The sequence below is a fragment of the Salmo trutta genome, chromosome 13 (assembly GCF_901001165.1).
Source record: "Salmo trutta chromosome 13, fSalTru1.1, whole genome shotgun sequence".
NCBI classification, from domain to species: Eukaryota; Metazoa; Chordata; class Actinopteri; order Salmoniformes; family Salmonidae; genus Salmo; species Salmo trutta.
This window is the reverse complement of record NC_042969.1, coordinates 85,808,143-85,835,309: the sequence shown is the minus strand read 5'-3', so window position 1 is coordinate 85,835,309 and position 27,167 is coordinate 85,808,143. Positions and strand designations below refer to the sequence as shown.

The 27,167-nt window shown below is 47.5% G+C and overlaps 2 protein-coding genes and 1 long non-coding RNA gene across 6 annotated transcripts; 2 read left to right on the top strand and 1 right to left on the bottom strand.

Moving 5' to 3' along the window:
• The first annotated feature begins 8,968 nt into the window (after positions 1–8,968).
• LOC115206663 (signal recognition particle receptor subunit beta) lies at positions 8,969–12,486 on the top strand. Its single transcript, XM_029773845.1, has 7 exons — positions 8,969–9,183; positions 9,632–9,726; positions 9,821–9,898; positions 10,049–10,131; positions 10,738–10,874; positions 10,997–11,051; positions 11,953–12,486. Exons 1-7 carry the CDS (start codon positions 9,018–9,020, stop codon positions 12,161–12,163), a joined length of 825 nt encoding a protein of 274 aa, XP_029629705.1. The 5' UTR covers positions 8,969–9,017; the 3' UTR covers positions 12,164–12,486.
• A 2,773-nt stretch (positions 12,487–15,259) lies between these two features.
• Positions 15,260–22,181, bottom strand: wdr53 (WD repeat domain 53). Of its 4 annotated transcripts, none has more exons than XM_029773842.1 (4): positions 22,099–22,181; positions 20,210–20,717; positions 19,427–20,108; positions 15,260–19,204 (listed from the first exon to the last, which is right to left on the bottom strand). In XM_029773842.1, the coding sequence occupies exons 2-4, from the start codon at positions 20,699–20,701 to the stop codon at positions 19,197–19,199; spliced, it is 1,182 nt and encodes a 393-aa protein (XP_029629702.1). In that variant the 5' UTR covers positions 20,702–20,717; positions 22,099–22,181; the 3' UTR covers positions 15,260–19,196. The 4 variants fall into 4 exon arrangements, with proteins under 4 accessions (XP_029629702.1, XP_029629704.1, XP_029629701.1 ...); XM_029773844.1 differs by having other exon boundaries at positions 15,260–15,536; positions 19,518–20,108; XM_029773841.1 differs by having other exon boundaries at positions 15,260–20,108.
• Positions 21,407–25,183, top strand: LOC115206662 (uncharacterized). The gene is made up of 3 exons (XR_003880834.1): positions 21,407–21,608; positions 23,090–23,418; positions 25,108–25,183. It is a non-coding gene; the product is annotated as an uncharacterized LOC115206662 (long non-coding RNA).
• Positions 25,184–27,167: the final 1,984 nt, after the last annotated feature.

Here is a 27,167-nt window from a genome sequence, read left to right as displayed (position 1 = left end):
GGAGGACTAGCAAAAGGAGAAACGGCAAAGCAGGAAACCGGGGAAAAGCGCTGGTAGGCTTGGACATACAAGACAAACTGGCACAGAGAGCCAGGAAACACAGGGATAAATACACCGGGGAAAACAAGCGACACCTGGAGAGGGTGGAGACAATAACGAGGACAGGTGAAACAGATCAGGGTGTGACACAGTGCATCGTTATTGTTCTGGTTAGATCGCCCCCTACTGACAGAATCTAAAATCAGTTACTACTGAGCGTGTCTGTTGTATCTAAAGTACACAGGTCCCATCCTGCAGGAATTACTCCCCCCGTCCTCCCAGGAATGCCCCCCCCATCCTCCCAGGAATAACTCCCCCCGTCCTCCCAGGAATAACTCCCCCCATCCTCCCTGGAATCGCTCCCCCCTGTCCTCCCTGGAATGCCTCCCCCTGACCTCCCGGGAATGCCTCCCCCCTGTCCTCCCAGGAATAACTCCCCCCCCGTCCTCCCAGGAATAACTCCCCCCGTCCTCCGAGGAATGCCTCCCCCCGTCCTCCCAGGAATGCCTCCCCCCGTCCTCCCAGGAATGCCTCCCCCCGTCCTCCCAGGAATAACTCCCCCCCGTCCTCCCAGGAATAACTCCCCCGTCCTCCCAGGAATGCCTCCCCCCGTCCTCCCAGGAATAACTCCCCCCTGTCCTCCCAGGAATAACTCCCCCATCCTCCCAGGAATGCCTCCCCCCGTCCTCCCAGGAATAACTCCCCCGTCCTCCCTGGAATAACTCCCCCGTCCTCCCAGGAATGCCACCCCCCGTCCTCCCAGGAATAACTCCCCCCGTCCTCCCTGGAATAACTCCTCCCGTCCTCCCAGGAATGCCTCCCCCCGTCCTCCCAGGAATAACTCCCCCGTCCTCCCAGGAATAACTCCCCCGTCCTCTCAGGAATAACTCCCCCCGTCCTCCCAGGAATAACTCCCCCCGTCCTCCCAGGAATAACTCCCCCCGTCCTCCCAGGAATAACTCCCCCCGTCCTCCCAGGAATAACTCCCCCCGTCCTCCCAGGAATAACCCCCCCCGTCCTCCCAGGAATGCCTCCCCCCGTCCTCCCAGGAATAACTCCCCCCGTCCTCCCAGGAATAACTCCCCCGTCCTCCCAGGAATAACTCCCCCCTGTCCTCCCAGGAATAACTCCCCCCTGTCCTCCCAGGAATGCCTCCCTCCTGTCCTCCCAGGAATAACTCCCCCTGTCCTCCCAGGAATAACTCCCCCGTCCTCCCAGGAATGCCTCCCCCCTGTCCTCCCAGGAATAACTCCCCCGTGTCCTCCCAGGAATAACTCCCCCGTCCTCCCAGGAATGCCTCCCCCCTGTCCTCCCAGGAATGCCTCCCCCCGTCCTCCCAGGAATAACTCCCCCCATCCTCCCAGGAATAACTCCCCCCGTCCTCCCAGGAATGCCTCCCCCCGTCCTCCCAGGAATAACTCCCCCCGTCCTCCCAGGAATGCCTCCCCCCGTCCTCCCAGGAATAACTCCCCCCATCCTCCCAGGAATAACTCCTCCCGTCCTCCCAGGAATAACTCCCCCCGTCCTCCCAGGCCAATAGTGTGCAACTGCAGCCCACAATTCGTCATTCCTTCATCATTCCTTCACCCCCCCCCCACCCCTCCAGCATCCCATTGGTTCTTTCATGAACACCACCTCTCTAGCATGACATCATCATGAATGTGGGTCAAAAAGGGAAATAAAAGTATTATCTGAGTTGTTTCGTCCCCCTCCTCCCATGTGCTCTTCGCTAGTTAGCATGTGCCGTTTAGACATTGTCCTTTTCTCCCGCTTGCCAAGCACCTGCCCTCACCATCGTTAACAGAACTGAGGGAAAACAGTGCCCAAAAAGGCCGGGGGTGAAGGAAACTGTCTACCGGTGTTGCCAGGAGCCGGGGGCGATACCTGTCTTCGCCGTCGTTAACAGAACTGAGGGAAAACAGTGAATAAGAGTGCCTGACAGGCGGGGGCGAAGGACACTTCCGGGTTAGTCATACAAATCTTATCTACCGGTGTACCCCCGCCTCTTCTTCATCTGTGGGGTTAATCGGGGGTTGGCATCCAACGCCACGGTGCATTGCTGTCACCTACTGTTCTGGAGCATCCCCACCTCCCACCTGTCCTAGCTTAATAATTGACCAATAGAAGTATAAAGACGGGTTCCTGCAGATGCAGGAATGCCCACATGCAGGAACTCCCCGAATTGCGGGCTGCAGTTGCACCCTTCTCTCCCAGGCTGCTGGCCTCTCAGGGCTGGCTCCAGCCATAGGCAGTTATTTTTGGAACTCAGTCGGGATCGCAATTTAGTATTGAGAGTAAGAATAATAGAATACACCAGGTGAAATTTCAAGAAAAAAAATTGGGCATCAGCAGTTTTTCCTTTTATGTCAGTCACTCAATTAGCCATGTCAGCTAGAAATGTTTTGATTGTTAGTTAATCTAGCCAGCTATCTAAACTTGGAGAAAAACATAGCACTGGTGTGGGTGGCAGGTAGACTAGTGGTTAGAGCATTGGGCCAGTAACCAAAAGGTTGCTGGATCAAATACCTGAACTGACAAGGTAAAAATCTGTTGTTATCCCTGAACAAGGCATTTAACACACTGTTCCCCGGTAGGTCATCATTGTCAATAAGAATTTGTATGTGACTAATTAAATGTAAAATATATTATGGGTGATATCTTTTGAATGGTTAAGGATAGAATCAAGATGTTTTCTGTGAGGAAAAGAGGAAGACTTGGCTACTACGTTGGCTACAGAACCTGGCTAAGAAAAAAAGTTGAGAAAAGTGCAAGGGTTGAGCGAGATACAAATTCAATAGCGTTTTAATACTCAAGGGTGTAAAAAAACATAGCTAGACTGTTGTTTTACTATTGAAACTTAATTGTTTTTAGTTTGGTAAAACAGCTTGCGTTTCTTAACCAGTCAAAGGGTATCTAACTAGAAGGCTGGTGGTGACTGGTTAGCTAACCAAGCGAGATGTGTCTGCATGTCTGCCCACACCCCATTGTCTGCACCCCCTGCAGTTCACCAGCTGATTTAGGCCAGGCTGTGTGTGCTGTGTGTGCTGTGTGTGCTGTGTGTGCTGTGTGTGCTGTGTGTGCTGTGTGTGCTGTGTGTGCTGTGTGTGGCGAGTCCTAGTAATTGTGCTTATCACTGAAAAGCTCTCAATCTCTCCAAAAACTCTTGTCCAGTCCACATAGTAATCAGGTTTAAGTGACAGAGAAAATGTTGTCTTGTTTCAGTCATGTGTTGCTGCCTTGCTATGTTGTTGTCTTAGGTCTCTCTTTATGTAGTGTTGTGTTGTCTCTCTTGTCGTGATGTGTGTTTGGTCCTATATTTTTATAAAATGTTTAATCCCAGGCCCCCATCCCCGCAGGAGGCCTTTTGCCTTTTGGTAGGCCGTCATTGTAAATAAGAATTTGTTCTTAACTGAAATGAAAAATATGTTTTGGTTTATAGTTTTTTTCTGGGTCTTATTAGTCAAGTTATAGTTTTGTCAATTGTCACTGAAAAATAGGTGTATCCCAGCTGAGCCCAAATGGTGTAATTGTGATGGTGAACATGCAGGTGAATTTCTGAAGTGTCCTGTTAGGCTGAAAGAGACCAAGCTGGTTAGAATAAGGACTGTCCAGCAGGTCTCCTCTCTGGAGGTGGTTAGAATAAGGACTGTCCAGCATGTCTCCTCTCTGGAGGTGGTTAGAATAAGGACTGTCCAGCAGGTCTCCTCTCTGGACGTGGTTAGAATAAGGACTGTCCAGCAGGTCTCCTCTCTGGAGGTGGTTAGAATAAGGACTGTCCAGCAGGTCTCCTCTCTAGAGGTGGTTAGAATAAGGACTGTCCAGCAGGTCTCCTCTCTAGAGGTGGTTAGAATAAGGACTGTCCAGCAGGTCTCCTCTCTGGAGGTGGTTATAATAAGGACTGTCCAGCAGGTCTCCTCTCTGGAGGTGGTTAGAATAAGGACTGACCAGCATGTCTCCTCTCTGGAGATGGTTAGAATAAGGACTGTCCAGCATGTCTCCTCTCTGGAGGTGGTTAGAATAAGGACTGTCCAGCAGGTCTCCTCTCTGGAGGTGGTTAGAATAAGGACTGTCCAGCAGGTCTCCTCTCTGGAGGTGGTTAGAATAAGGACTGTCCAGCAGGTCTCCTCTCTGGAGGTGGTTAGAATAAGGACTGTCCAGCAGGTCTCCTCTCTGGAGGTGTTGAGAATAAGGACTGTCCAGCAGGTCTCCTCTCTGGAGGTGGTTAGAATAAGGACTGTCCAGCAGGTCTCCTCTCTGGAGGTGGTTAGAATAAGGACTGTCCAGCAGGTTTCCTCTCTGGAGGTGGTTAGAATAAGGACTGTCCAGCATGTCTCCTCTCTGGAGGTGTTGAGAATAAGGACTGTCCAGCAGGTCTCCTCTCTGGAGGTGGTTAGAATAAGGACTGTCCAGCAGGTCTCCTCTCTGGAGGTGTTGAGAATAAGGACTGTCCAGCATGTCTCCTCTCTGGACGTGGTTAGAATAAGGACTGTCCAGCAGGTCTCCTCTTTGGAGGTGGTTAGAATAAGGACTGTCCAGCAGGTCTCCTCTCTAGAGGTGGTTAGAATAAGGACTGTCCAGCAGGTCTCCTCTCTAGAGGTGGTTAGAATAAGGACTGTCCAGCAGGTCTCCTCTCTGGAGGTGGTTATAATAAGGACTGTCCAGCAGGTCTCCTCTCTGGAGGTGGTTAGAATAAGGACTGACCAGCATGTCTCCTCTCTGGAGATGGTTAGAATAAGGACTGTCCAGCATGTCTCCTCTCTGGAGGTGGTTAGAATAAGGACTGTCCAGCAGGTCTCCTCTCTGGAGGTGGTTAGAATAAGGACTGTCCAGCAGGTCTCCTCTCTGGAGGTTGTTAGAATAAGGACTGTCCAGCAGGTCTCCTCTCTGGAGGTGGTTAGAATAAGGACTGTCCAGCAGGTCTCCTCTCTGGAGGTGTTGAGAATAAGGACTGTCCAGCAGGTCTCCTCTCTGGAGGTGGTTAGAATAAGGACTGTCCAGCAGGTCTCCTCTCTGGAGGTGGTTAGAATAAGGACTGTCCAGCAGGTTTCCTCTCTGGAGGTGGTTAGAATAAGGACTGTCCAGCATGTCTCCTCTCTGGAGGTGTTGAGAATAAGGACTGTCCAGCAGGTCTCCTCTCTGGAGGTGGTTAGAATAAGGACTGTCCAGCAGGTCTCCTCTCTGGAGGTGTTGAGAATAAGGACTGTCCAGCATGTCTCCTCTCTGGAGGTGGTTAGAATAAGGACTGTCCAGCAGGTCTCCTCTCTGGAGGTGTTGAGAATAAGGACTGTCCAGCAGGTCTCCTCTCTGGAGGTGTTGAGAATAAGGACTGTCCAGCATGTCTCCTCTCTGGAGGTGTTGAGAATAAGGACTGTCCAGCAGGTCTCCTCTCTGGAGGTGGTTAGAATAAGGACTGTCCAGCAGGTCTCCTCTCTGGAGGTGGTTAGAATAAGGACTGTCCAGCAGGTTTCCTCTCTGGAGGTGGTTAGAATAAGGACTGTCCAGCATGTCTCCTCTCTGGAGGTGTTGAGAATAAGGACTGTCCAGCAGGTCTCCTCTCTGGAGGTGGTTAGAATAAGGACTGTCCAGCAGGTCTCCTCTCTGGAGGTGTTGAGAATAAGGACTGTCCAGCATGTCTCCTCTCTGGAGGTGGTTAGAATAAGGACTGTCCAGCAGGTCTCCTCTCTGGAGGTGTTGAGAATAAGGACTGTCCAGCAGGTCTCCTCTCTGGAGGTGTTGAGAATAAGGACTGTCCAGCATGTCTCCTCTCTGGAGGTGTTGAGAATAAGGACTGTCCAGCAGGTCTCCTCTCTAGAGGTGGTTAGAATAAGGACTGTCCAGCATGTCTCCTCTCTGGAGGTGTTGAGAATAAGGACTGTCCAGCATGTCTCCTCTCCGAAGACGGTGCGAAGAGTGGAGGAAAGGAGTGGAGTTGAAGAAGTAATGGTAGCAGGACTAGAGACACCAGATGATGTTCCTTGTCAACAGAGAGATCCTGACATGTTGCATGTTTAGAAGGTGGACTTTGTCACATTTAAATCTGAGAAAATAGGCATAATTTTGTGAGTGTCGGCTGATTGTTTTTTGGAACTCTGGAATATTTCTGTTTCACTATCCCCGTACAGTAGATACCAGCAATACATCAATATGTAGTCTTCCATAAAAACTCAAGAAGAAGAAGTAGTAGATGTAGAAGAAGTAGAAGAAGAAGATTGTCAACTGGAGTTTGTGATTCCGGGATTCAGTTCTGTACGGTGTCATAGAGTGGAGGGGTCAGGTGGGGGTCGTGCTACGTTGGTAAAAGAGGGGATGGCGTACGTACACAGTATTTTGGAGATATTAGAATGTGTGGTGATAGAAATATGTGTGAATAGAGGTAACATTGTAATAGCTGTCTTCTATAACCCCTACAAACCTCTCCTGTTAGCACAGTTAGAAGGAACTGATTAGACGTGAAGGGGTAGGAAGGTAATATGGTTTGGTGATTTTAATGCCAATAATGAACTCTGGGGATGTACGCATTGAAGAATTTACAGATAACGGGACGAGTGCGTGTTAATGATGGTAAGGAGAACAAATGTGGAAAGGGGTACAAAGTCATACTTGGTAGTTGACACCTGCAGCGGTGGCAGGGAGGTGTGAATGGGAGGTGACGACAGAACCCATGATAGGGAAAGACCTAGTCAGTTGTAGAAGGTACAGGGGGGGGCTACCATAATCAACATCCATGCCTTGCTCAGGGGCAGAACAACAAATGTTTTACCTTGTCAGCTCAGGGATTTGATCCAGCAACTTTTCAGTTACTGGCCCAACACTCTTACCACTAGGCTACCTGCCGCCGAGTGAGTACATAACAATTTAACTGATTGTGTCAAGTGTATGCGGCCGAGTTGATGGCCATGATTCTAGGTTTGAGATGGGCGAAGGTGAAACAACTCAGAGTGGTGATCTGCTTTGATTGGGCTGCAGTGTAGAGTCGTGTGAAGACGGCCATGTCGGATAGGACAGACTTGTTTATGGAGATGATGGTGCTGTCGATGGGATTGGAGGGTAAAAAGAGAAGGCCGATGTTGTGGCTAAGAATGCTGTGAGGAGAGAGAGAGGGGTGGATATTCAGGTCCCGCTGGGCAGCAGGGAAGTGAAGTTCTGGACCAGGGCAAAAGGGCTCCATCTTTGGCAAAAGGGGTGGGATGCTGTTTCGTGTGATGTATTGTTGTTACATTTAAGTCATTTAGCAGACACTCTTATCCAGAGCGACTTATAGTAGAGTGCATACATTTTATTACATTTTTATATACTGGCCCACCGTGGGAATCGAACCCACAACCCTGGCGTTGCAGGCGCCAAGCTCTACCAACTGAGCAACAGTGGGACTGTTGTCTTTACCTTCTTGCCCTGTGTGCTGTTGTCTGTGCCCAATAATGTTTGTACCATGTTTTGTGCTGCTAACATGTTGTGTTGCTTCCATGTTGTTGTCATGTTGTGTTGCTATGTTGTTGTCTTAGGTCTCTCTTTATGTAGTGTTGTGGTGTCTCTCTTGTCGTGATGTGTGTTTGGTCCTATATTTTTATTTCATTTATTTGTATTTTTAATCCCAGCCCCAACCACGCAGGAGGCCTTTTGGTAGGCCGTCATTGTAAATAAGAATTTGTTCTTAACTGACTTGCCTAGTTAAATAAAGGTTAAATAAATAAATAAATAAATAAATAAATAAATAGTAAGGGGAGGTAATTTTATCGCGTGCAACGTTCAGTAAAGGAAGAGGTGGGGAGTATGGGATGTAGGAGAGAGGAAGTTGTGTAGGGTAGACTACGGTTTGGCCACACAGGTTTGAATGCCACATTGTGGATGATAGGGAGACATGATACAGGTCTGTTGGATGAGTGTTTAGTGGAGGAAACGGTGGAGCATGTGTCGATATTTTCTGAACTGTATGACGTAGATAGGGAGAGATTGTGTGAAAGGGTTAGAGAGGCTGGACTGGGTTGGGGTTTGGGTGGTGTAGTTGGGGGAGGAAAGGGAAGTGGTGTCTAGGGCTCTAGAGGGGGTTTGGGTGGTGTAGTGGGGGAGGAAAGGGAAGTGGTGTCTAGGGCTCTAGAGGGGGTTTGGGTGGTGTAGTGGGGGGAGGAAAGGGAAGTGGTGTCTAGGACTCTAGAGGGGGTTTGGGTGGTGTAGTGGGGGAGGAAAGGGAAGTGGTGTCTAGGACTCTAGAGGGGGTTTGGGTGGTGTAGTGGTGGGAGGAAAGGGAAGTGGTGTCTAGGGCTCTAGAGGGGGTTTGGGTGGTGTAGTGGGGGGAGGAAAGGGAAGTGGTGTCTAGGGCTCTAGAGGGTTAGAGAGGCTAGAGGGGGTTTGGGTGGTGTAGTGGGGGAGGAAAGGGAAGTGGTGTTTAGGGCTCTAGAGGGGGTTTGGGTGGTGTAGTGGTGGGAGGAAAGGGAAGTGGTGTCTAGGGATCTAGAGGGGGTTTGGGTGGTGTAGTGGGGGAGGAAAGGGAAGTGGTGTCTAGGGCTCTAGAGGGGGTTTGGGTGGTGTAGTGGTGGGAGGAAAGGGAAGTGGTGTCTAGGGCTCTAGAGGGGGTTTGGGTGGTGTAGTGGGGGGAGGAAAGGGAAGTGGTGTCTAGGGCTCTAGAGGGGGTTTGGGTGGTGTAGTGGGGGGAGGGAAGTGGTGTCTAGGGCTCTAGAGGGGGTTTGGGTGGTGTAGTGGGGGGAGGGAAGTGGTGTCTAGGGCTCTAGAGGGGGTTTGGGTGGTGTAGTGGGGGGAGGAAAGGGAAGTGGTGTCTAGGGATCTATTTCACTCTCTTAGAGGAACAGGACTAATGCAGATCATTTAATGTAGGTAGACCGTGACTGGCCTCACACTCCAGTACAGTAGGTGGCGGTGTAAGCACCTTAGACGTTGGACGCAATTCGCCAACCTAATCCCGAAGAAGAAGCAGCATGTACACGTGTCCTCGGTGAAGTGACAGCTCAGATACGGAGGCTGATATGGCTACAGAGACCGGCATCAATATGGAGGACAACATAGACGTGGAAGCGAGAGAAAAACCCTTTGAGCTTCATTTAGACGCTTTAAAGAAGATGTTGGAAGACCAAGACCCCATATTTATTATCGGAATTATTGTTTCTTTGGCTGTTGTTGTCATCACTTTCGGTAAGTTTAGCAAGCTAATTTAACTAGCTAAATTCATTCCAGTTCACGTTAACACAGTGTTGCCCATATCCAGTCATTGGGTATCCTCAAAAACACACAATTTAGTTTTAGCCCCGGACAAACATACCTCATTAAACTTATTGACGGCCTGAGGATTAGTTGACACGTTTTTACCGGGGCTACAATAAAAACGTACTGTGGAGGTACTCGAGGACCGGAGTTTGGACCCACAGCGTTAGCTAGCTAGCTAGCCTGGCTTCAGCCTGCTGGCTTTCTATGCTATAATATTTTAAAAACAAACTTTTAGTCTTTTATCAAGCCTGCTATTAAAGGTGTCACTAGCGACCTGTCTAGTTAACGTTACTGTACTAGTTACTCTTTGTCAGGTGCTCGTCTGCTTTGTATGGTCGTTAAAACCAAACCTGCTGTTATTGGGTTTACATTTCAGTGTTGTTGAAGTACTTACAAAGCAGAAAAACTGTCCAAAGTGCTGTGCTGCTGGTTGGTCTCTGCGATTCTGGAAAGACCCTTCTCTTTAGTCGAGTGAGTACTTCCGGTCAACACATGGCATGTCCAGTCCAACTATTTACAGATGGCAGAAGGTGTATGATACTGATGGATGGTCATTGTTTTGCAGTTGTTGTCAGGAAAGTTCAAGAAAACCCAGACCTCCATCACAGACAGCAGTGCCCCTTACAAAGCCAAGAACGAGAGGGTAAGGAGGAAACGGCTGTGGTGAGGGAGTGAGTTCAAGGTTCAGGAATGGCTGTTTAGAACTTTTACATTATTAAAGACAAATGCATTTGTCTTAATGTGTCACACACCGGCTTGACCGTCCCCCTGTACTCTGTACGACGCCGTGCAGGGAAGCAGCTGGACCCTGATTGACCTACCTGGACATGACAGTCTTCGGCCTCAGTATGTGGAGAAGTTCAAGTCAGCTGCCAGGTGAGTAAAGATGAAAAATCTTTGTATTCAGGGGAGGTTTTATAATATGGTGCTTGTATTTCAGGTGTAAGGTGTCCATGGGAGGTTTATAACTTATCTAAGACATGCCACCAGAGGTCTCTCTACAGTCTCCAAGTCCAGAACAGACTATGGGAGGCGCACAGTACTACATAGAGCCATGACTACATGGAACTCTATTCCACATCAAGTAACTCATAAAAGCAGTAGAATCAGATTGTATTTTTCTTCTAATGGATAGAAATACACCTTATGGAACAGCGGAGACTGTGAAGAGATGCTGTACACACACATGATAACATCTCAGTGCTTGAGGCGTCACTACAGACACCCTGGTTCAATTCCAGGCTGTATCACAACCGGCTGCGATTGGGAGTCCCATAGGGCGGCGCACAATTGACCCAGCGTCGTCTGGGTTTGGCCGACGTAATGGGGATCCATAATGAATATAAATAATATGGTGTTTGTATTTCAGGTGTTCAGGGGAGGTCTGTAATAGGAGTAACATGCAGTGCTTGACCTAAGATGAAGATCCTGAGAGAGGCCCTCTCACTTTGTCTTTTTGTTCTCTCCTCTCTCTGACTGCAGAGCCATGGTCTTTGTGGTGGACAGTGCCATCTTCCAGAAGGAAGTGAGAGACGTGGCTGAGTTCCTGTACTTCCTGTTGACTGACAGTGTAGTGTCCAGGAATGTCCCTTCTCTGATAGTGGCCTGCAACAAGCAAGGTGACACATCACTTGTCAAACCCTCCATCACCCTCTACAAAAAAAACCCTCCCCAGGATGACGTTGTGTGTGTGTGTTAATGATTTAAAAAGTGTTACTTCATATATTTTCCATCTCTCTAGATATCACCATGGCAAAATCTGCTAAGCTGATTCGTCAGCAGCTGGAGAAAGAGCTGTAAGTCACCCTGCCGTTACGAATCCCTTTTGGACTCCGTGTGTTGTGGAAAGGGAAACACTTAATTGTTTCAAGCTAACGTTAGAGAACATTAGAGCCCACTGAATGTCTATCTAAAGTGACAACAGTTCACTCGCATTTTGCTAGTGAAAGAAATGAAATGCAAATAACGAAAATGAACTGGTCACATTTTTGTGTGAGGTATGATCTACATTTAATTCTGCGTCCCATTAGTTTTATTTTCCACGTAACATTACGAGGATCACGCACCCTGATAAACTGCAACTGTAATTATGATTCACGTCACAAAAAGCATTACAAAAGTATAATAAAAAAAATCAACATCTTGGCATTAAATGGAGTCGTGAGTTTAGAAGACTGAGTGATGAAGAATGAATGAGTGTCTGGTATCAGCTATAGAGGCAATGCTTCTAAAATGCCTTGGCACTAGATTTGCGAGTTGAATCTCCAATTTGCCGCGTGCGTCTGGTACTCTTAAAAAGTTAGACGGGGTTCACAGTTCTGCCAACATCAACACCAGGGCCGGGATGGTACCAGTTGAGAAAGACACGCAAGCAATCCTCCTGTTACCAACACCAGGGCCGGGATGGTACCAGTGTCACGACATTCGTTAGTACCATGGCAAGGAAACGGATTTAACTTCTTTAGAACAGTCCTAATGTTGGAAACAAACATTACTGTTGTCATCCAGAGTCGCATGTATTTATTTACTAAGCTGTAGCATAATATTTTACATACAACTAGTTTAAGGACCGAATCGTTCTGTTTTTTTTGCCATAAAAAAATATATTTTGTTATTGTTAAAGTCACAGCAATAATTTTAAATGGAAGTGTGATTCTACAGAATGAATTGATCCTAACCTTTACCGTTTCCCCTCAGGAACACACTGAAAGTGACACGGTCTGCGGCTCTGAGCGCCCAGGATGGGTCTGCGGGGGCCAGCGTGCACCTGGGGAAGAAAGGCAAGGACTTTGAGTTCAGCCAGCTGCCCATGAAGGTGGAGTTCCTGGAGTGCAGCGCCCGAGGCAGCAAGGGGGAGGACAGGGAGGCAGACATCGCCAGCCTCGAGAAGAGCCTGGCGAGGCTGTGAGATGACTGGGTCTCATTAGTGACCATTTAGTTCCCATAGGTCACTACTTTGGCCAAGAGCTCTTGAGTGGGGTGCATTATGGGGAATTAGGCTAAGGTCTCTCAGCATATCAGGTATCTTCGTCGGTCCTCAGAACTCCAGACTCAACACAACTACACTATGGAAGTGAGTTGTGCTGACATCACAAGGTCAGCAGCGGTACTTGATGTATTGAATGGTAATTTTGCGAAAAGATCTGATTAATTTCTATTTTTTTGTTGTTGCTTTGCTCATCTCTAGCAGATGTTACTTTTTGTCTAGCAAATGACCCGTCCTTTTCATAGTGGATACTCTCACCCACGGCTATGAAACAATGTCAACATATATTTATACTATCGTTTGTCTATTTGTTTTGTTTCCCTCATCAGCATTTAACTAACCCATCAATCATGATATCCTGTGAATGTGATGAGATATTTCACTAAACCCACCTCAGACGACCTATCGGATTTCTGCATTTAGATTACCGTAATTTCTGGACTATTGAGCGCACCTGAATATAAGCCGCACCCACTGAATATTTTTTTTAAAATTATTTTGAACATAAATAAGCCGCACATGTCTATAAGCCGCAGGTGCCTACCGGTACATTGAAACAAATTAACTTTACACAGGCTTTAACGAAACACGGCTTGTAACAAAAATAAATAGGCTTTAACGAAACACGGCTTGTCATCGACTCATTAAGACCAAGCTCCCGTGCAGCAGCTCTATTTCCTTTTCCAACAGCCAGATCAATCGCCTTCAACTTGAAAGCTGCATCACATGCATTTCTCCGTGTCTTTGCCATGATGAGGGTGACAAAATGACTACCGTAATCAGAATGATGGGAAGTTTGAGAGCACTCGATTTAATCTAAACAGTAAAAAAAAAAGTTGTTTGACCTTAACCCGTTCGGCAATTTCATTGGTCTAATGAAAGCTTCATGCCGCCAAAAAACTAAGCACGTCACAGAATGTTTTTTTATTTATTTTTTTAAATTGAAAGCGGGAAAAATCCATATTAGCCGCGTCATTGTTTAAGCGGCTAATATGGTTCAAAGCCTGGGGAAAAAGTAGCGGCTTATAGTCCGGAAATTACGGTACAGCAGTTTGTATTCCCAAATCAGTTTTTGGTTCCTTTCTGGAATGGGTTAGTTGAATGTTCCATCAGTTTGTATTGTGGTCCCGTGTATTCTGTAGTTCTAACACCTTTTTTTAAAGGGGAAGTTGAATGTTCCATCAGTTTGTATTGTGGTCCAGTGTATTCTGTAGTTCCAACACCTTTTTTAAAGGGGAAGTTGACCATGAATCTGTATCACTGTTAGCCAAATAGGAATGTTTTTTTAAAAATGTTTTTGTCTTATTCAGCTTGTAAATAAAATCTGTTTTTGTGGTTTATTGGTGAGTGCATCATCGTAACCATTGTGACAAAGTTGTGCAAGAAAAAGCTTACTGACGAGGTTGAGTCATACACACTGCAAAACCTTTTTTTTTTTTAATTGGAAAAAAATCAAGCCACACTTTTTTTTTGACCTGTTATGACTAACTCACATCCTTACCTAGCTGCTGACATCTTGACTGATAGACTCGATTGTATGAAAAATACAGTGAGATTCAATCTGATTGTAGGTCATGGGCTTTGTGGCTCTTTTTAAAGGGTATGTTCCGGCATTTGCTGATATCCCATTCACGGTAAACTTTGCATATGTCGGCTCAATCAGAAATTGCCTTTAAAAGCCGCAATGCCTAGCAACACACTGAGTAAAACAAACATGGACACTTTCCTAATACCTCCTCCCTCCCTCTGCCCTCAGAACAGCCTCAGTTGGTTGGACATGGACTCTACAAAGTGTTGAAAGCGTTCCACAGGGTTGCTGGCCCATGATGACTCTAATGCTTCCCACAGTTGTGTGAAATTGGCTGGATGTCCTTTGGGTGGTGGACCGTTCTTGACAATCACTGGAAACTGTTGAGTGTGAAAAACCCAGCAGTGTTGCATTTCTTGACACAAACCGGTGCGCCTGGCAAGTTTCTACCATACCCTGTTCAAAGGCACTTAAATCTTTTGCCTTGCCCCGTTCACCCTCTGAATGGCACACATACATAATCCATGTCTCAAGGCTTAAAAAAAATCATTCTTTAACATGTCATCCTCCCCTTCAGCTACACTGATTGAAGTGGATTTAACAGGTGACATCAATAAGGGATCATAGCTTTCACCTGAATTCACCTGGTCAGTCTATGTCATGGACAGAGCAGGTGTTCCTAATGTTTTGTATACTCAGTGTATGGACACCTGCTCATCGAACATCTCATTCCAAAATCATGGGCATTAATATGGAGTTGCCCCCCCCCCCCCCCTTGTTGCTATAACAGCCTCCACTCTTCTGGGAAGGCTTTCCACTAGATGTTGGAACATTGCTGCGGGGACTTGCTTCCATTCAGCCACAAGAGCATTAGTGAGGTCAGGGCCTTCCCAAAACTGTTGCCACAAATTTGGAAGCACAGAATCGTCTAGAATATCATTGTATGCTGTAGCATTAAGATTTCCCTTCACTGGAAGTAAAAGGTCCTAGCCCAAACCATTATTCCTCCTCCACCAAACTTTACACTATGCATTGGGGCTGGTAGCATTCTACCTCGCGATCTCCAAACCCAGATTCGTCCGTTGGACTGCCAGATGGTGAAGCGTGATTCATCACTCCAGAGAACACGTTTCCACTGCTCCAGAGTCCAATGGCGGTGATCTTTACACCACTCCAGCTGACGCTTGGCATTGCGCATGGTTGATCTTAGGCTTGTGTGCTCGGCCATGGCATCTTTAGCAGGGCAGAAATTTAACTGACTGACTTGTTGGAAAGGTGACATCCTTTGACGGTGCCACGTTGAAAGACACTGAGCTCTTCAGTACAGACTATTCTACTGCCAATGTTTTGTCTATGGAGATTACATAGATGTGTGCTCAATTTTATACACCGGTGTGGCCGAAATAGCCGAATCCACTAATGTGAAGGGTTGTCCACATACTGCTGTATATATAGTGTACATGTATATATACATTCAGGAAAGAAAAAACTCCACTCAGCACATTTGTAATAAGCTCCATTGGAGTAAAACTGATGACAAACATCTTATCACACCAAAAACTAGCAACAAGATTAGTGGCTAATGAAGTGAGATTGTTTCCTGGATAAATGGAATCATATCCTTTTCAGTGGCACATCTGGTTTGTACATATTGTCAAGCGAGGGTTCAGGTGTGTTTGCGAGACAGAGGACTTTGGTATAAGTCAGTGTTCCCCAACGGCCGGTCCTCCAGTACTTTCAGCCGTACACGGTTTTGTTGTTGTAGCCCTGAAGAAAAACAAAACAGACCTCATTCAGCTCATTGAGAGCTTGATGATTGGTTGACAAGAGGTATCAGGTGTGCTTATCCTGGGCTACAATAAAAATGTGTAGTGTTGGAGGGGGGGGGGGGTAATTGAGAACTGGAGTTGGAAAACATTGGTGTTAAGTCCAGTCAGAGGCAAGTTGAGGGAGGAAACGGCTAAACTAGCACAGTAACATCTGCCTGATCCTGACATGGCACAGTCTTATCATTGTTGAGCTGATCAAACATCGGCATCCATCTTCACCCCCCTGGTTTGTCATGGTACAGTCCTATCAGATGGACCTGTCTTCACCCCCCCTGGTTTGTCATGGTACAGTCCTATCAGATGGACCTGTCTTCACCCCCCTGGTTTGTCATGGTGCAGTCCTATCAGATGGACCTGTCTTCACCTCCCTGGTTTGTCATGGTGCAGTCCTATCAGATGGACCTGTCTTCACCCCCCTGGTTTGTCATGGTACAGTCCTATCAGATGGACCTGTCTTCACCCCCCCTGGTTTGTCATGGTACAGTCCTATCAGATGGACCTGTCTTCACCCCCCTGGTTTGTCATGGTACAGTCCTATCAGATGGACCTGTCTTCACCCCCCCTGGTTTGTCATGGTGCAGTCCTATCAGATGGACCTGTCTTCACCCCCCTGGTTTGTCATGGTGCAGTCCTATCAGATGGACCTGTCTTCACCCCCCTGGTTTGTCATGGTACAGTCCTATCAGATGGACCTGTCTTCACCCCCCCTGGTTTGTCATGGTGCAGTCCTATCAGATGGACTTGTCTTCACCCCCCCTGGTTTGTCATGGTACAGTCCTATCAGATGGACCTGTCTTCACCCCCCTGGTTTGTCATGGTACAGTCCTATCAGATGGACCTGTCTTCACCCCCCTGGTTTGTCATGGTGCAGTCCTATCAGATGGACCTGTCTTCACCCCTCCTGGTTTGTCATGGTGCAGTCCTATCAGATGGACCTGTCTTCACCCCCCTGGTTTGTCATGGTACAGTCCTATCAGATGGACCTGTCTTCACCCCCCTGGTTTGTCATGGTAGAGTCCTATCAGATGGACCTGTCTTCACCTCCCTGGTTTGTCATGGTAGAGTCCTATCAGATGGACCTGTCTTCACCCCCCCTGGTTTGTCATGGTACAGTCCTATCAGATGGACCTGTCTTCACCCCCCCTGGTTTGTCATGGTACAGTCCTATCAGATGGACCTGTCTTCACCCCCCCCTGGTTTGTCATGGTGCAGTCCTATCAGATGGACCTGTCTTCACCCCCCTGGTTTGTCATGGTGCAGTCCTATCAGATGGACCTGTCTTCACCCCCCTGGTTTGTCATGGTGCAGTCCTATCAGATGGACCTGTCTTCACCCCCCTGGTTTGTCATGGTGCAGTCCTATCAGATGGACCTGTCTTCACCCCCCTGGTTTGTCATGGTGCAGTCCTATCAGATGGACCTGTCTTCACCCCCCTGGTTTGTCATGGTACAGTCCTATCAGATGGACCTGTCTTCACCCCCCTGGTTTGTCATGGTGCAGTCCTATCAGATGGACCTGTCTTCACCCCCCCTGGTTTGTCATGGTACAGTCCTATCAGATGGACCTGTCTTCACCCCCCTGGTTTGTCATGGTACAGTCCTATCAGATGGACCTGTCTTCACCCCCCCTGGTTTGTCATGGTGCAGTCCTATCAGATGGACCTGTCTTCACCCCCCTGGTTTGTCATGGTACAGTCCTATCAGATGGACCTGTCTTCACCCCCCCTGGTTTGTCATGGTACAGTCCTATCAGATGGACCTGTCTTCACCCCCCTGGTTTGTCATGGTGCAGTCCTATCAGATGGACCTGTCTTCACCCCCCTGGTTTGTCATGGTGCAGTCCTATCAGATGGACCTGTCTTCACCCCCCTGGTTTGTCATGGTACAGTCCTATCAGATGGACCTGTCTTCACCCCCCCTGGTTTGTCATGGTAGAGTCCTATCAGATGGACCTGTCTTCACCTCCCTGGTTTGTCATGGTACAGTCCTATCAGATGGACCTGTCTTCACCCCCCCTGGTTTGTCATGGTACAGTCCTATCAGATGGACCTGTCTTCACCCCCCCCTGGTTTGTCATGGTGCAGTCCTATCAGATGGACCTGTCTTCACCCCCCTGGTTTGTCATGGTGCAGTCCTATCAGATGGACCTGTCTTCACCCCCCCTGGTTTGTCATGGTACAGTCCTATCAGATGGACCTGTCTTCACCCCCCTGGTTTGTCATGGTACAGTCCTATCAGATGGACCTGTCTTCACCCCCCCTGGTTTGTCATGGTGCAGTCCTATCAGATGGACCTGTCTTCACCCCCCTGGTTTGTCATGGTACAGTCCTATCAGATGGACCTGTCTTCACCCCCCCTGGTTTGTCATGGTACAGTCCTATCAGATGGACCTGTCTTCACCCCCCTGGTTTGTCATGGTGCAGTCCTATCAGATGGACCTGTCTTCACCCCCCTGGTTTGTCATGGTGCAGTCCTATCAGATGGACCTGTCTTCACCCCCCTGGTTTGTCATGGTACAGTCCTATCAGATGGACCTGTCTTCACCCCCCCTGGTTTGTCATGGTGCAGTCCTATCAGATGGACTTGTCTTCACCCCCCCTGGTTTGTCATGGTACAGTCCTATCAGATGGACCTGTCTTCACCCCCCTGGTTTGTCATGGTACAGTCCTATCAGATGGACCTGTCTTCACCCCCCTGGTTTGTCATGGTACAGTCCTGTCAGATGGACCTGTCTTCACCCCCCTGGTTTGTCATGGTACAGTCCTATCAGATGGACCTGTCTTCACCCCCCCCTGGTTTGTCATGGTGCAGTCCTATCAGATGGACCTGTCTTCACCCCCCTGGTTTGTCATGGTACAGTCCTGTCAGATGGTCCTGTCTTCACCCCCCTGGTTTGTCATGGTACAGTCCTATCAGATGGACCTGTCTTCACCCCCCTGGTTTGTCATGGTACAGTCCTGTCAGATGGACCTGTCTTCACCCCCCTGGTTTGTCATGGTACAGTCCTATCAGATGGACCTGTCTTCACCCCCCTGGTTTGTCATGGTACAGTCCTATCAGATGGACCTGTCTTCACCCCCCTGGTTTGTCATGGTACAGTCCTATCAGATGGACCTGTCTTCACCCCCCTGGTTTGTCATGGTGCAGTCCTATCAGATGGACCTGTCTTCACCCCCCTGGTTTGTCATGGTACAGTCCTGTCAGATGGTCAGTGTTTCAGTCTTTTGAAAGGGAGAACCCTGCTGATAAAGACATTGTTCAGCCCTCCTTTAGGTGGATGCCTCTGGTTAGAGAAGGTTCTGTCAGCCAGTCTTTTTACACAGACAGGCTGATGATACTATCGCTCAGTGAGCAAAACTCAGAGGAAGGAGGGCCCCTTAAACTAGTAAGTAATACAAGGTAAGGCAGTCTGTATATTGCTACAGCCAAAGAGTAGACAGACAGGTTAGGTCTATAGACCAGCCAAAGAGTAGACAGCCAGGTTAGGTCTATAGACCAGCCAGAGAGTAGACAGACAGGTTAGGTCTATAGACCAGCCAGACAGTAGACAGACAGGTTAGGTCTATAGACCAGCCAGAGAGTAGACAGACAGGTTAGGTCTATAGACCAGCCAGAGAGTAGACAGACAGGTTAGGTCTATAGACCAGCCAGACAGTAGACAGACAGGTTAGGTCTATAGACCAGCCAGACAGTAGACAGACAGGTTAGGTCTATAGACCAGCCAGACAGTAGACAGACAGGTTAGGTCTATAGACCAGCCAGACAGTAGACAGACAGGTTAGGTCTATAGACCAGCCAGACAGTAGACAGACAGGTTAGGTCTATAGACCAGCCAGAGAGTAGACAGACAGGTTAGGGCTCTGGTCAGCCACCACAAGGCTGGGCTCCCCTCTCAGCAGAGTGGGACACACCCAGTTCACCTTGTCCCCATGGCTGAAGCTGAGTTTAGGTCCTGACTTCAGGGCCTCCTCTGTGCCTGGTGACTGATCCACACTGCTGCCCTCCTCCACCTCTTCCTCCTCCCTCTCCTTCTTAGTCTCCTCTTTTGCCTGCTGGGGCTTAGCCTGGGACTGGAGTTTGGCTTTAGCCCTGGCCTTGGGTCTTCTGCGGTGGACTGGCGCTGCTTGTGGCTTGCCCTTATCCTCAACAGTAACTACCGGGTTCTGACTGAGGTCCCAGAGGGCCACCATGCCGTCGTTGCCCCCAGTGACCAGCCAGTATGGGTGGGGTAAGAAGCTGAGGAAGTGGGCCTGTGAGGCTCCATGGCTGTGGGCCTTGATGGCCCCCTGCTGGTCCAGTTTGGAGCCACTGCCGACCCGCATCAGGTGCACACGTCCGTCCTCGGCGGCGCAGGCCAAAACGTTCCCGCAGGTTGCTACAGAGACGCAGTGGGCCAGAGGTGGGTTGAAGAGCTGACCGGCCTTCTGCTGATGGCCCTCCTCTTCCTCAGCCATTTCCTGCAGGTTGAGGGTCCAGACGGGGCGGGTCTTCTGCAGGCTCCACAACATCACCTGCAAGAGATTGAGGACAGAAGGGGTCAAGACATGCTTACTTAGTCAAACAGGATAACTCTCAAGCATGCCCTTTCTTTCTCCGTCTCCAGTCGTCTCACCTGCATGTCGAGCCCGGCTGAGACCAAGTTGTTGGGCCTGAGAGGGCGGAAAGCCACAGATGAGACGATGTTGGTGTGTCTGCGGAGCGTCCTGTTTACTTTGCCCCCCGGCAGCTCTAGCACCCTCACCACCCCTGAGTCATCAGCTACGGCCAGAGCTGAGCCTGTCTCATTCAGAGCCAGAGAGTTGATCTCCTCTTCTCCTGCACCCTGCAGCTCTTCTACCGCCCCGGTCAGGCTCCTAGGGTCCAGTACACTCACCATCTCCCCGTGGGACACATACAACAGGCCTGGAGCCGCCGGCGAGAACACAGCGCTGGTCACATCATCCCCGCTGGGCAGACGGAGACTAGCTAACACCGCTCCTTCCTGGTTCCACACTGTTACCTCACCCTCCTCTGAGCCAGAGGCTAGGAGACCCTCCGGACCCCCAGAGGCCCCCACACAAAGCACTGGGGTGGAGTGGCCCTCACACCACTGCCTGCTGGCCATGATCACATTGGCATACCTGGGGTGAAGCAGAATATATACTTCATATAAATAAATACTACATAAGCTGGTATATTTTGCTAACAGTGAAATGACCCTGTACATAGCTAGCTGTAAAAAAAATAAAAAAATAATACAATGCAGAATGTTTTGATACAGTAAAAGTAACTGGTAGCTATAGATTATTACACCAGATAATGTAATTTAACCAAAAATTGTTGGTATCTATGACTGGTGGAGAGAGTAGGGTAAGTTGGTGGGGAGAGTAGGGTAAGTTGGTGGGGAGAGTAGGGTAAGTTGGTGGGGAGTGTAGGGTAAGTTGGTGGGGAGTGTAGGGTAAGTTGGTGGGGAGAGTAGGGTAAGTTGGTGGGGAGTGTAGGGTAAATTGGTGGGGAGAGTAGGGTAAATTGGTGGGGAGAGTAGGGTAAATTGGTGGGGAGAGTAGGGGAAGTTGGTGGGGAGAGTAGGGGAAGTTGGTGGGGAGAGTAGGGTAAATTGGTGGGGAGAGTAGGGGAAGTTGGTGGGGAGAGTAGGGTAAGTTGGTGGGGAGAGTAGGGTAAGTTGGTGGGAGAGTATGGTAAATTGGTGGGGAGAGTAGGGTAAATTGGTGGGGAGAGTAGGGTAAGTTGGTGGGGAGAGTAGGGTAAGTTGGTGGGGAGAGTAGGGTAAATTGGTGGGGAGAGTAGGGTAAATTGAAACCAGACTAAATCACCTGAGACATGCGCAGACCCATGTAAACACGAACTCGGCAGGTATGCATGCGTCTCGTGCGGATCCTTCAGGTGATGTTAATCTGAACTCACTACTGTTACCAACGCTTTGAAACTTTTCATGTAATTACACTTTCCTGTGGATATACTGGCTCACATTCCTACCCCAACAGGACCAACCAGCACAACCAACCGGTTAAGTACGTTCAAATATCATTTTATTTAACATTCTGGCTTGAAGAGGTCGTAAGACTTAACTTTCCTGATTCAAAGGCTAATTTCTACCTGCCAGAATTCAACGTCGGGTTTCCAGGCGACCTAATTAACCTTAACTCCCAGTAATCGATAACACGTCTTTGTTAAATCACATCTGGTGTTAATATGTAGCTACAGTAACGGGTAGACCTATAAATAGTCATGATATTAATAAACGTTTACATTTGGATGTCTTTATTTTAATTAATAGGACAGAAGTCAAATCTAGCAAAGGACTAACCATGTGTTTACCAGAACGCTGAAGCTATGCTATGCTAGTTAAGTTAGCATGTCAACTCAACTATCGAAACGCTTTAGCTTGATGTCATTGGCGAAATCTTTGCTAATAACGCATGTGACATCACAGCTGTCATGACATAACACAGCACCACTAAATTAAATAAACGTTCAGCATATGTGATGTTTCCACTTTACCTTTCACACGAACGTTAGCTTCCCCTGTTCAAAAAGTACTTGTAAAGTCGCACATCGATGACATCAGAGGGTAGGTAACTTGACACAATCGTCTGCATGAAAATAGCCGTAAAGCCTATTTCTCAATGGGAAAACAATCATTTCTACCACACAGTATTTTTTTTATTTGATTTGTGTTTGATCTCCATTACCCCGAGTGGCGCACTGCATCTCAGTTCAAGAGGCGTCACTATAGTACCTGGTTCGAATCCAGGCAGTATCACATCCGGCCGTGATTGGGAGTCCCATAGGGCGCACAATTGGTTGGCCCAGCGTCGTCTGTGTTTGGCGGAGTAGGCCGTCATTGTAAATAAGAATTTGTTCTTAACTGACTTGCCTAGTTAAATAAAGTCAATAAATAAATGACCATCCTCAAACTGATTTATATGAAATTAGGTTTCATGGGTATTATGCCTATAGCAGTATTGACTGTAAATCTTTCTATGCTTGCTGACAGGTTGTTAGGTTTATACAACTGAAATGTGACATAGTGAACTCCTAAAGTCATGCAGGTAGAGTTGACAGAACCTCCCTCTTTTTGTTAAATGTACATAGAAAGCGATGTCTTTCATTGTTTTTCATGATCAACTAACATGCTTTGTGTCCAGGTCTACTGTAAGATGACTGTGTTGGTTGGTGCTACTGAATTCTGTCATTCTTCTGAGGATAACTAAACAGTAATGAACTTCTACAGACTAAATACAAGCATATTCGGCAGAAATAATTCAGTTGGCTTCAACAGCAGATTAAGGACACAGTGGAGATACTCGGGTATTCAAACTCTATAAACTGTTGTGCTAAGGGATGGGCTTGAGAGGGCACACTTGAGCTAAAATAGGTCTCTGTCACTCTCTCTGTCTTTCTCTGTCTCTTTGTCACTTTCTGTCTCTCACTCTCTCTCACTCTCTCTCGCTCTCTCTCTCTCTCTGTCTCGCTCTCTCTCTCTTTCTAGAGCGGTAAGGTTGAAAATGAGGAACCCAATGGCTGCTGCCTGGTGATTCATCCAAAACTGCAGTTCTGATGAGTCTGGCCCATTTCTGGGTCGGTGAACGTAGCATCATCCTGTCAGACTGAATGAAGAACAGACAGAGGACACCAGGGCTATAACACGCACACACACCCACACACACACACCCACGCAACCACACACACACACACACCCACGCAACCACACACACACACTGACGCGCACACTCACGCTCTCACCCAAAAGTGCATCCATATGCTGACACATAGATTCTCACAAAGCTCATCTCACACTCCCTGTCAAAATATTTCACCGTAAGTATAGTTCCTTCTAGTTTTCAGGTTACTCTCTCTATGCATCTATAGTTTAGAAACAATATCTAACAGCTGAAGAGCTGACTAGTTTGAAATATCTAACGGTCACAGCTGTGCTGTCTTCAGATGGTAGCTTAAGGCCACTACACACTTTACGCAAACGCAGCGACCGACCGTAGTTTTCTATGTAGTTCTACATACACTACCGGTCAAAAGTTTGGACACACCTACTCATTCAAGGGTTTTTCTTTATTTTTACTATTTTCTACATTGCAGAATAATAGTGAAGACATAAACTATGAAATAACACATATGGAATCATGTAGTAACCAAAAAGTGTTAAACAAATATTTTTAATTTGAGATTCTTCAAATAGCCACCCTTTGCCTTGATGACAGCTTTGCAAATGCTTGGCATTCTCTCAACCAGCTTCCTCATTCCTAACCATCTAAATTTGGTTGAGGTCGGGGGACTGTGGAGGCCAGGTCATCTGATGCAGCACTCCATCACTCTCCTTCTTGGTCAAATAGCTCTTACACAGCCTTGTGGTGTGTTGGGTCATTGTCCTGTTGAAAAACAAATGATAATCCCACTAAGCCCAAACCAGATGGGATGGCGTATCGCTGCAGAATGCTGTGGTAGCCATGCTGGTTAAGTGTGCCTTGAATTCTAAATAAATCACAGACAGTCTCACCAGCAGAGCACCCCCACACCATAACACCACCTCCTCCATGCTTCACGGTGGGAACCACACATGCAAAGATCATTCGTTCACCTACTCTGCATCTCACAAAGACACAGCGGTTGGAACCAAAAGTCTCCAAGTTGGACTCCAGACCAAAGGACAAATTTCTACAGGTCTAATGTCCCTTGCGCGTGTTTCTTGGCCCAAGCAAGTCTCTTCTTCTTATTGGTGTTCTTTAGTAGTGGTTTCTTTCCAGTTTCATCATAGTGCTTGATGGTTTTTGCGACTGCACTTGAAGTTCTTGAAATTTTCCGCATTGACTGACCTTCATTTCTTAAAGTAATGATGAACTGTCGTTTCTCATTGCTTATTTGCTGTTCTTGCCATAATATGGACTTGGTCTTTTACCAAATAGGGCTATCTTCTGTATACCCCCCCTACTTTGTCATAACACAACTGATTGGTTCAAACGCATTAATAAGGAATACATTCCACAAATTAACTTTTTAAGAAGGCACACCTGTTAATTGAAATGCATTCCAGGTGACTACCTCATGAAGCTGGTTGAGAGAATGCCAAGTGTGTGCAAAGCTGTCATGAAGGCAAAGGGGGGCTATTTAATGAATCTCAAATATAAAATATAGTTGGATTTGTTTACTACATGATTCCATGTTTTATTTCATAGTTTTAATGTCTTCACTATTATTCTGCAATGTAGAAAATAGCCAAAATAAAGAAAAACCCTTGAATGAGTAGGTGTTCTAAAACTTTTGACTGGTAGTGAACTTTTTTGCCGCACATATTTTGGAACGGACCGTATAGGACACCACATCGCTCTGTTTGCATAAGGTGGTAGGGCCCTATGCCCACACAATGTGTTTTTTCTACTGTTATATTCAGTCTATTGTTATATTCTGTTATATTAAGAAGATATGTCCATGTTATCATTCAGCTGAAATACTAAGGTTACATTGAGAATCCAATACATTTCCACTTTGCTTCAGATGCCGATGGGTGAGACGGTGTGAGAGATGGGAGGATGTGAACGAAATGAGAATCGATGAAACAAGCGACAACAAACAAGTGGAAGAGAAGAACATAGGGGGGGAAATGCACATCATAGGTCAGACCACAATGGTGGTTCTTAAAGCCTGTGGCCTTCTAAAGAATGCTGACAGTGATGGGGAGGTGTTCTACTTTGGAAGCCTGTGTCTCTGCTACTAACTACTGTCATGTGATCACAGCTGTCTCTTCCACTAACTACTGTCATGTGATCACAGGTGTCTCTGCTACTGTCATGTGATCACAGCTGTCTCTTCTACTGTCATGTGATCACAGCTGTCTCTTCTACTGTCATGTGATCACAGCTGTCTCTTCTACTAACTACTGTCATGTGATCACAGGTGTCTCTTCTACTGTCATGTGATCACAGCTGTCTCTTCTCTGTCATGTGATCACAGCTGTCTCTTCTACTGTCATGTGACCACAGCTGTCTCTTCTACTGTCATGTGATCACAGCTGTCTCTGCTACTGTCATGTGACCACAGCTGTCTCTTCTACTGTCATGTGACCACAGCTGTCTCTTCTCTGTCATGTGATCACAGCTGTCTCTTCTACTGTCATGTGATCACAGCTGTCTCTGCTACTGTCATGTGACCACAGTTGTCTCTTCCACTAACTACTGTCATGTGATCACAGCTGTCTCTGCTACTGTCATGTGACCACAGTTGTCTCTTCCACTAACTACTGTCATGTGATCACAGCTGTCTCTTCTACTTATTACTGTCATGTGATCACAGCTGTCTCTTCTACTAACTACTGTCATGTGATCACAGCTGTCTCTTCTACTGTCATGTGACCACAGGTGTCTCTTCTACTGTCATGTGATCACAGCTGTCTCTTCTACTGTCATGTGATCACAGCTGTCTCTTCCACTAACTACTGTCATGTGACCACAGGTGTCTCTTCTACTGTCATGTGATCACAGCTGTCTCTTCTACTGTCATGTGATCACAGCTGTCTCTTCCACTAACTACTGTCATGTGACCACAGCTGTCTCTTCTACTGTCATGTGACCACAGCTGTCTCTTCCACTAACTACTGTCATGTGACCACAGCTGTCTCTTCCACTAACTACTGTCATGTGACCACAGCTGTCTCTTCTACTAACTACTGTCATGTGATCACAGCTGTCTCTTCTACTGTCATGTGATCACAGCTGTCTCTTCCACTAACTACTGTCATGTGACCACAGCTGTCTCTTCTACTAACTACTGTCATGTGATCACAGCTGTCTCTTCCACTAACTACTGTCATGTGACCACAGCTGTCTCTTCTACTGTCGTGTGATCACAGCTGTCTCTTCTACTGTCGTGTGATCACAGGTGTCTCTGCTACTGTCATGTGACCACAGGTGTCTCTGCTACTGTCATGTGATCAGTTGTCTCTGCTACGAGGTACTGTCTGTGAACATACGGGTCGTTTAAACCTCTCTTCCTAAACCTGCTCTGGCTAAAGGCAGCAGCAACACATTCTTTCATTGTCTAAATTGGTGCAATTGTGCTTTCTTGCAACCACATTGGATAATTGTTTTCTTCACAAGACTTCTGGATGAGACTTCTGGACCCTAAACTCCATGGAGATGGAGAGGGCCCATAGGAATGGCACTTTCTGCCCCGATGGACGGGCCAGATCTATAGTGGTGAAACTGCTCAGGTTCAAAGACCAGGAGGACATTCTCAGGGGAGCCAAGTGCCTGAAGGGAACCAGCATCTTCATCAATGAAGACTTCTCTGAAAAGGGACTTCTCTAAAAAGGTACTCCTCAAAGGAAAGGAACTGCTGCCACGAGCTGAGAACGAAAGGCAACGTCACATAGCTGAAGTATGATCAGTTGGTCGTTCACACCCCTCTCGTATGCCAATGGCAAGTGACTCTGCTATAGTCCACTGACTTGACACACACACACACACACACACACACACACACACACACACACACACATTTACTCTACTCTACTTTGTTCATGTGTTTCACCTAACCTCATGACCAAAAACACACAGAAC

What these genes read in the sequence shown, in the direction of transcription:
- LOC115206663 (XM_029773845.1), top strand. Translation starts at nt 9,018, where the DNA reads ATGGCTACAGAGACCGGCATCAATATGGAGGACAACATAGACGTGGAA. An exon ending in TGTTGTTGTCATCACTTTCG is followed by an intron (nt 9,184 to 9,631) that starts GTAAGTTTAGCA and finishes TTTACATTTCAG; the next exon opens with TGTTGTTGAAGTACTTACAA. An exon ending in CAGCAGCTGGAGAAAGAGCT is followed by an intron (nt 11,052 to 11,952) that starts GTAAGTCACCCT and finishes GTTTCCCCTCAG; the next exon opens with GAACACACTGAAAGTGACAC.
- wdr53 (XM_029773841.1), bottom strand. Translation starts at nt 20,701, where the DNA reads ATGGCCAGCAGGCAGTGGTGTGAGGGCCACTCCACCCCAGTGCTTTGT. An exon ending in CAGCCGGGCTCGACATGCAG is followed by an intron (nt 20,109 to 20,209) that starts GTGAGACGACTG and finishes AATCTCTTGCAG; the next exon opens with GTGATGTTGTGGAGCCTGCA.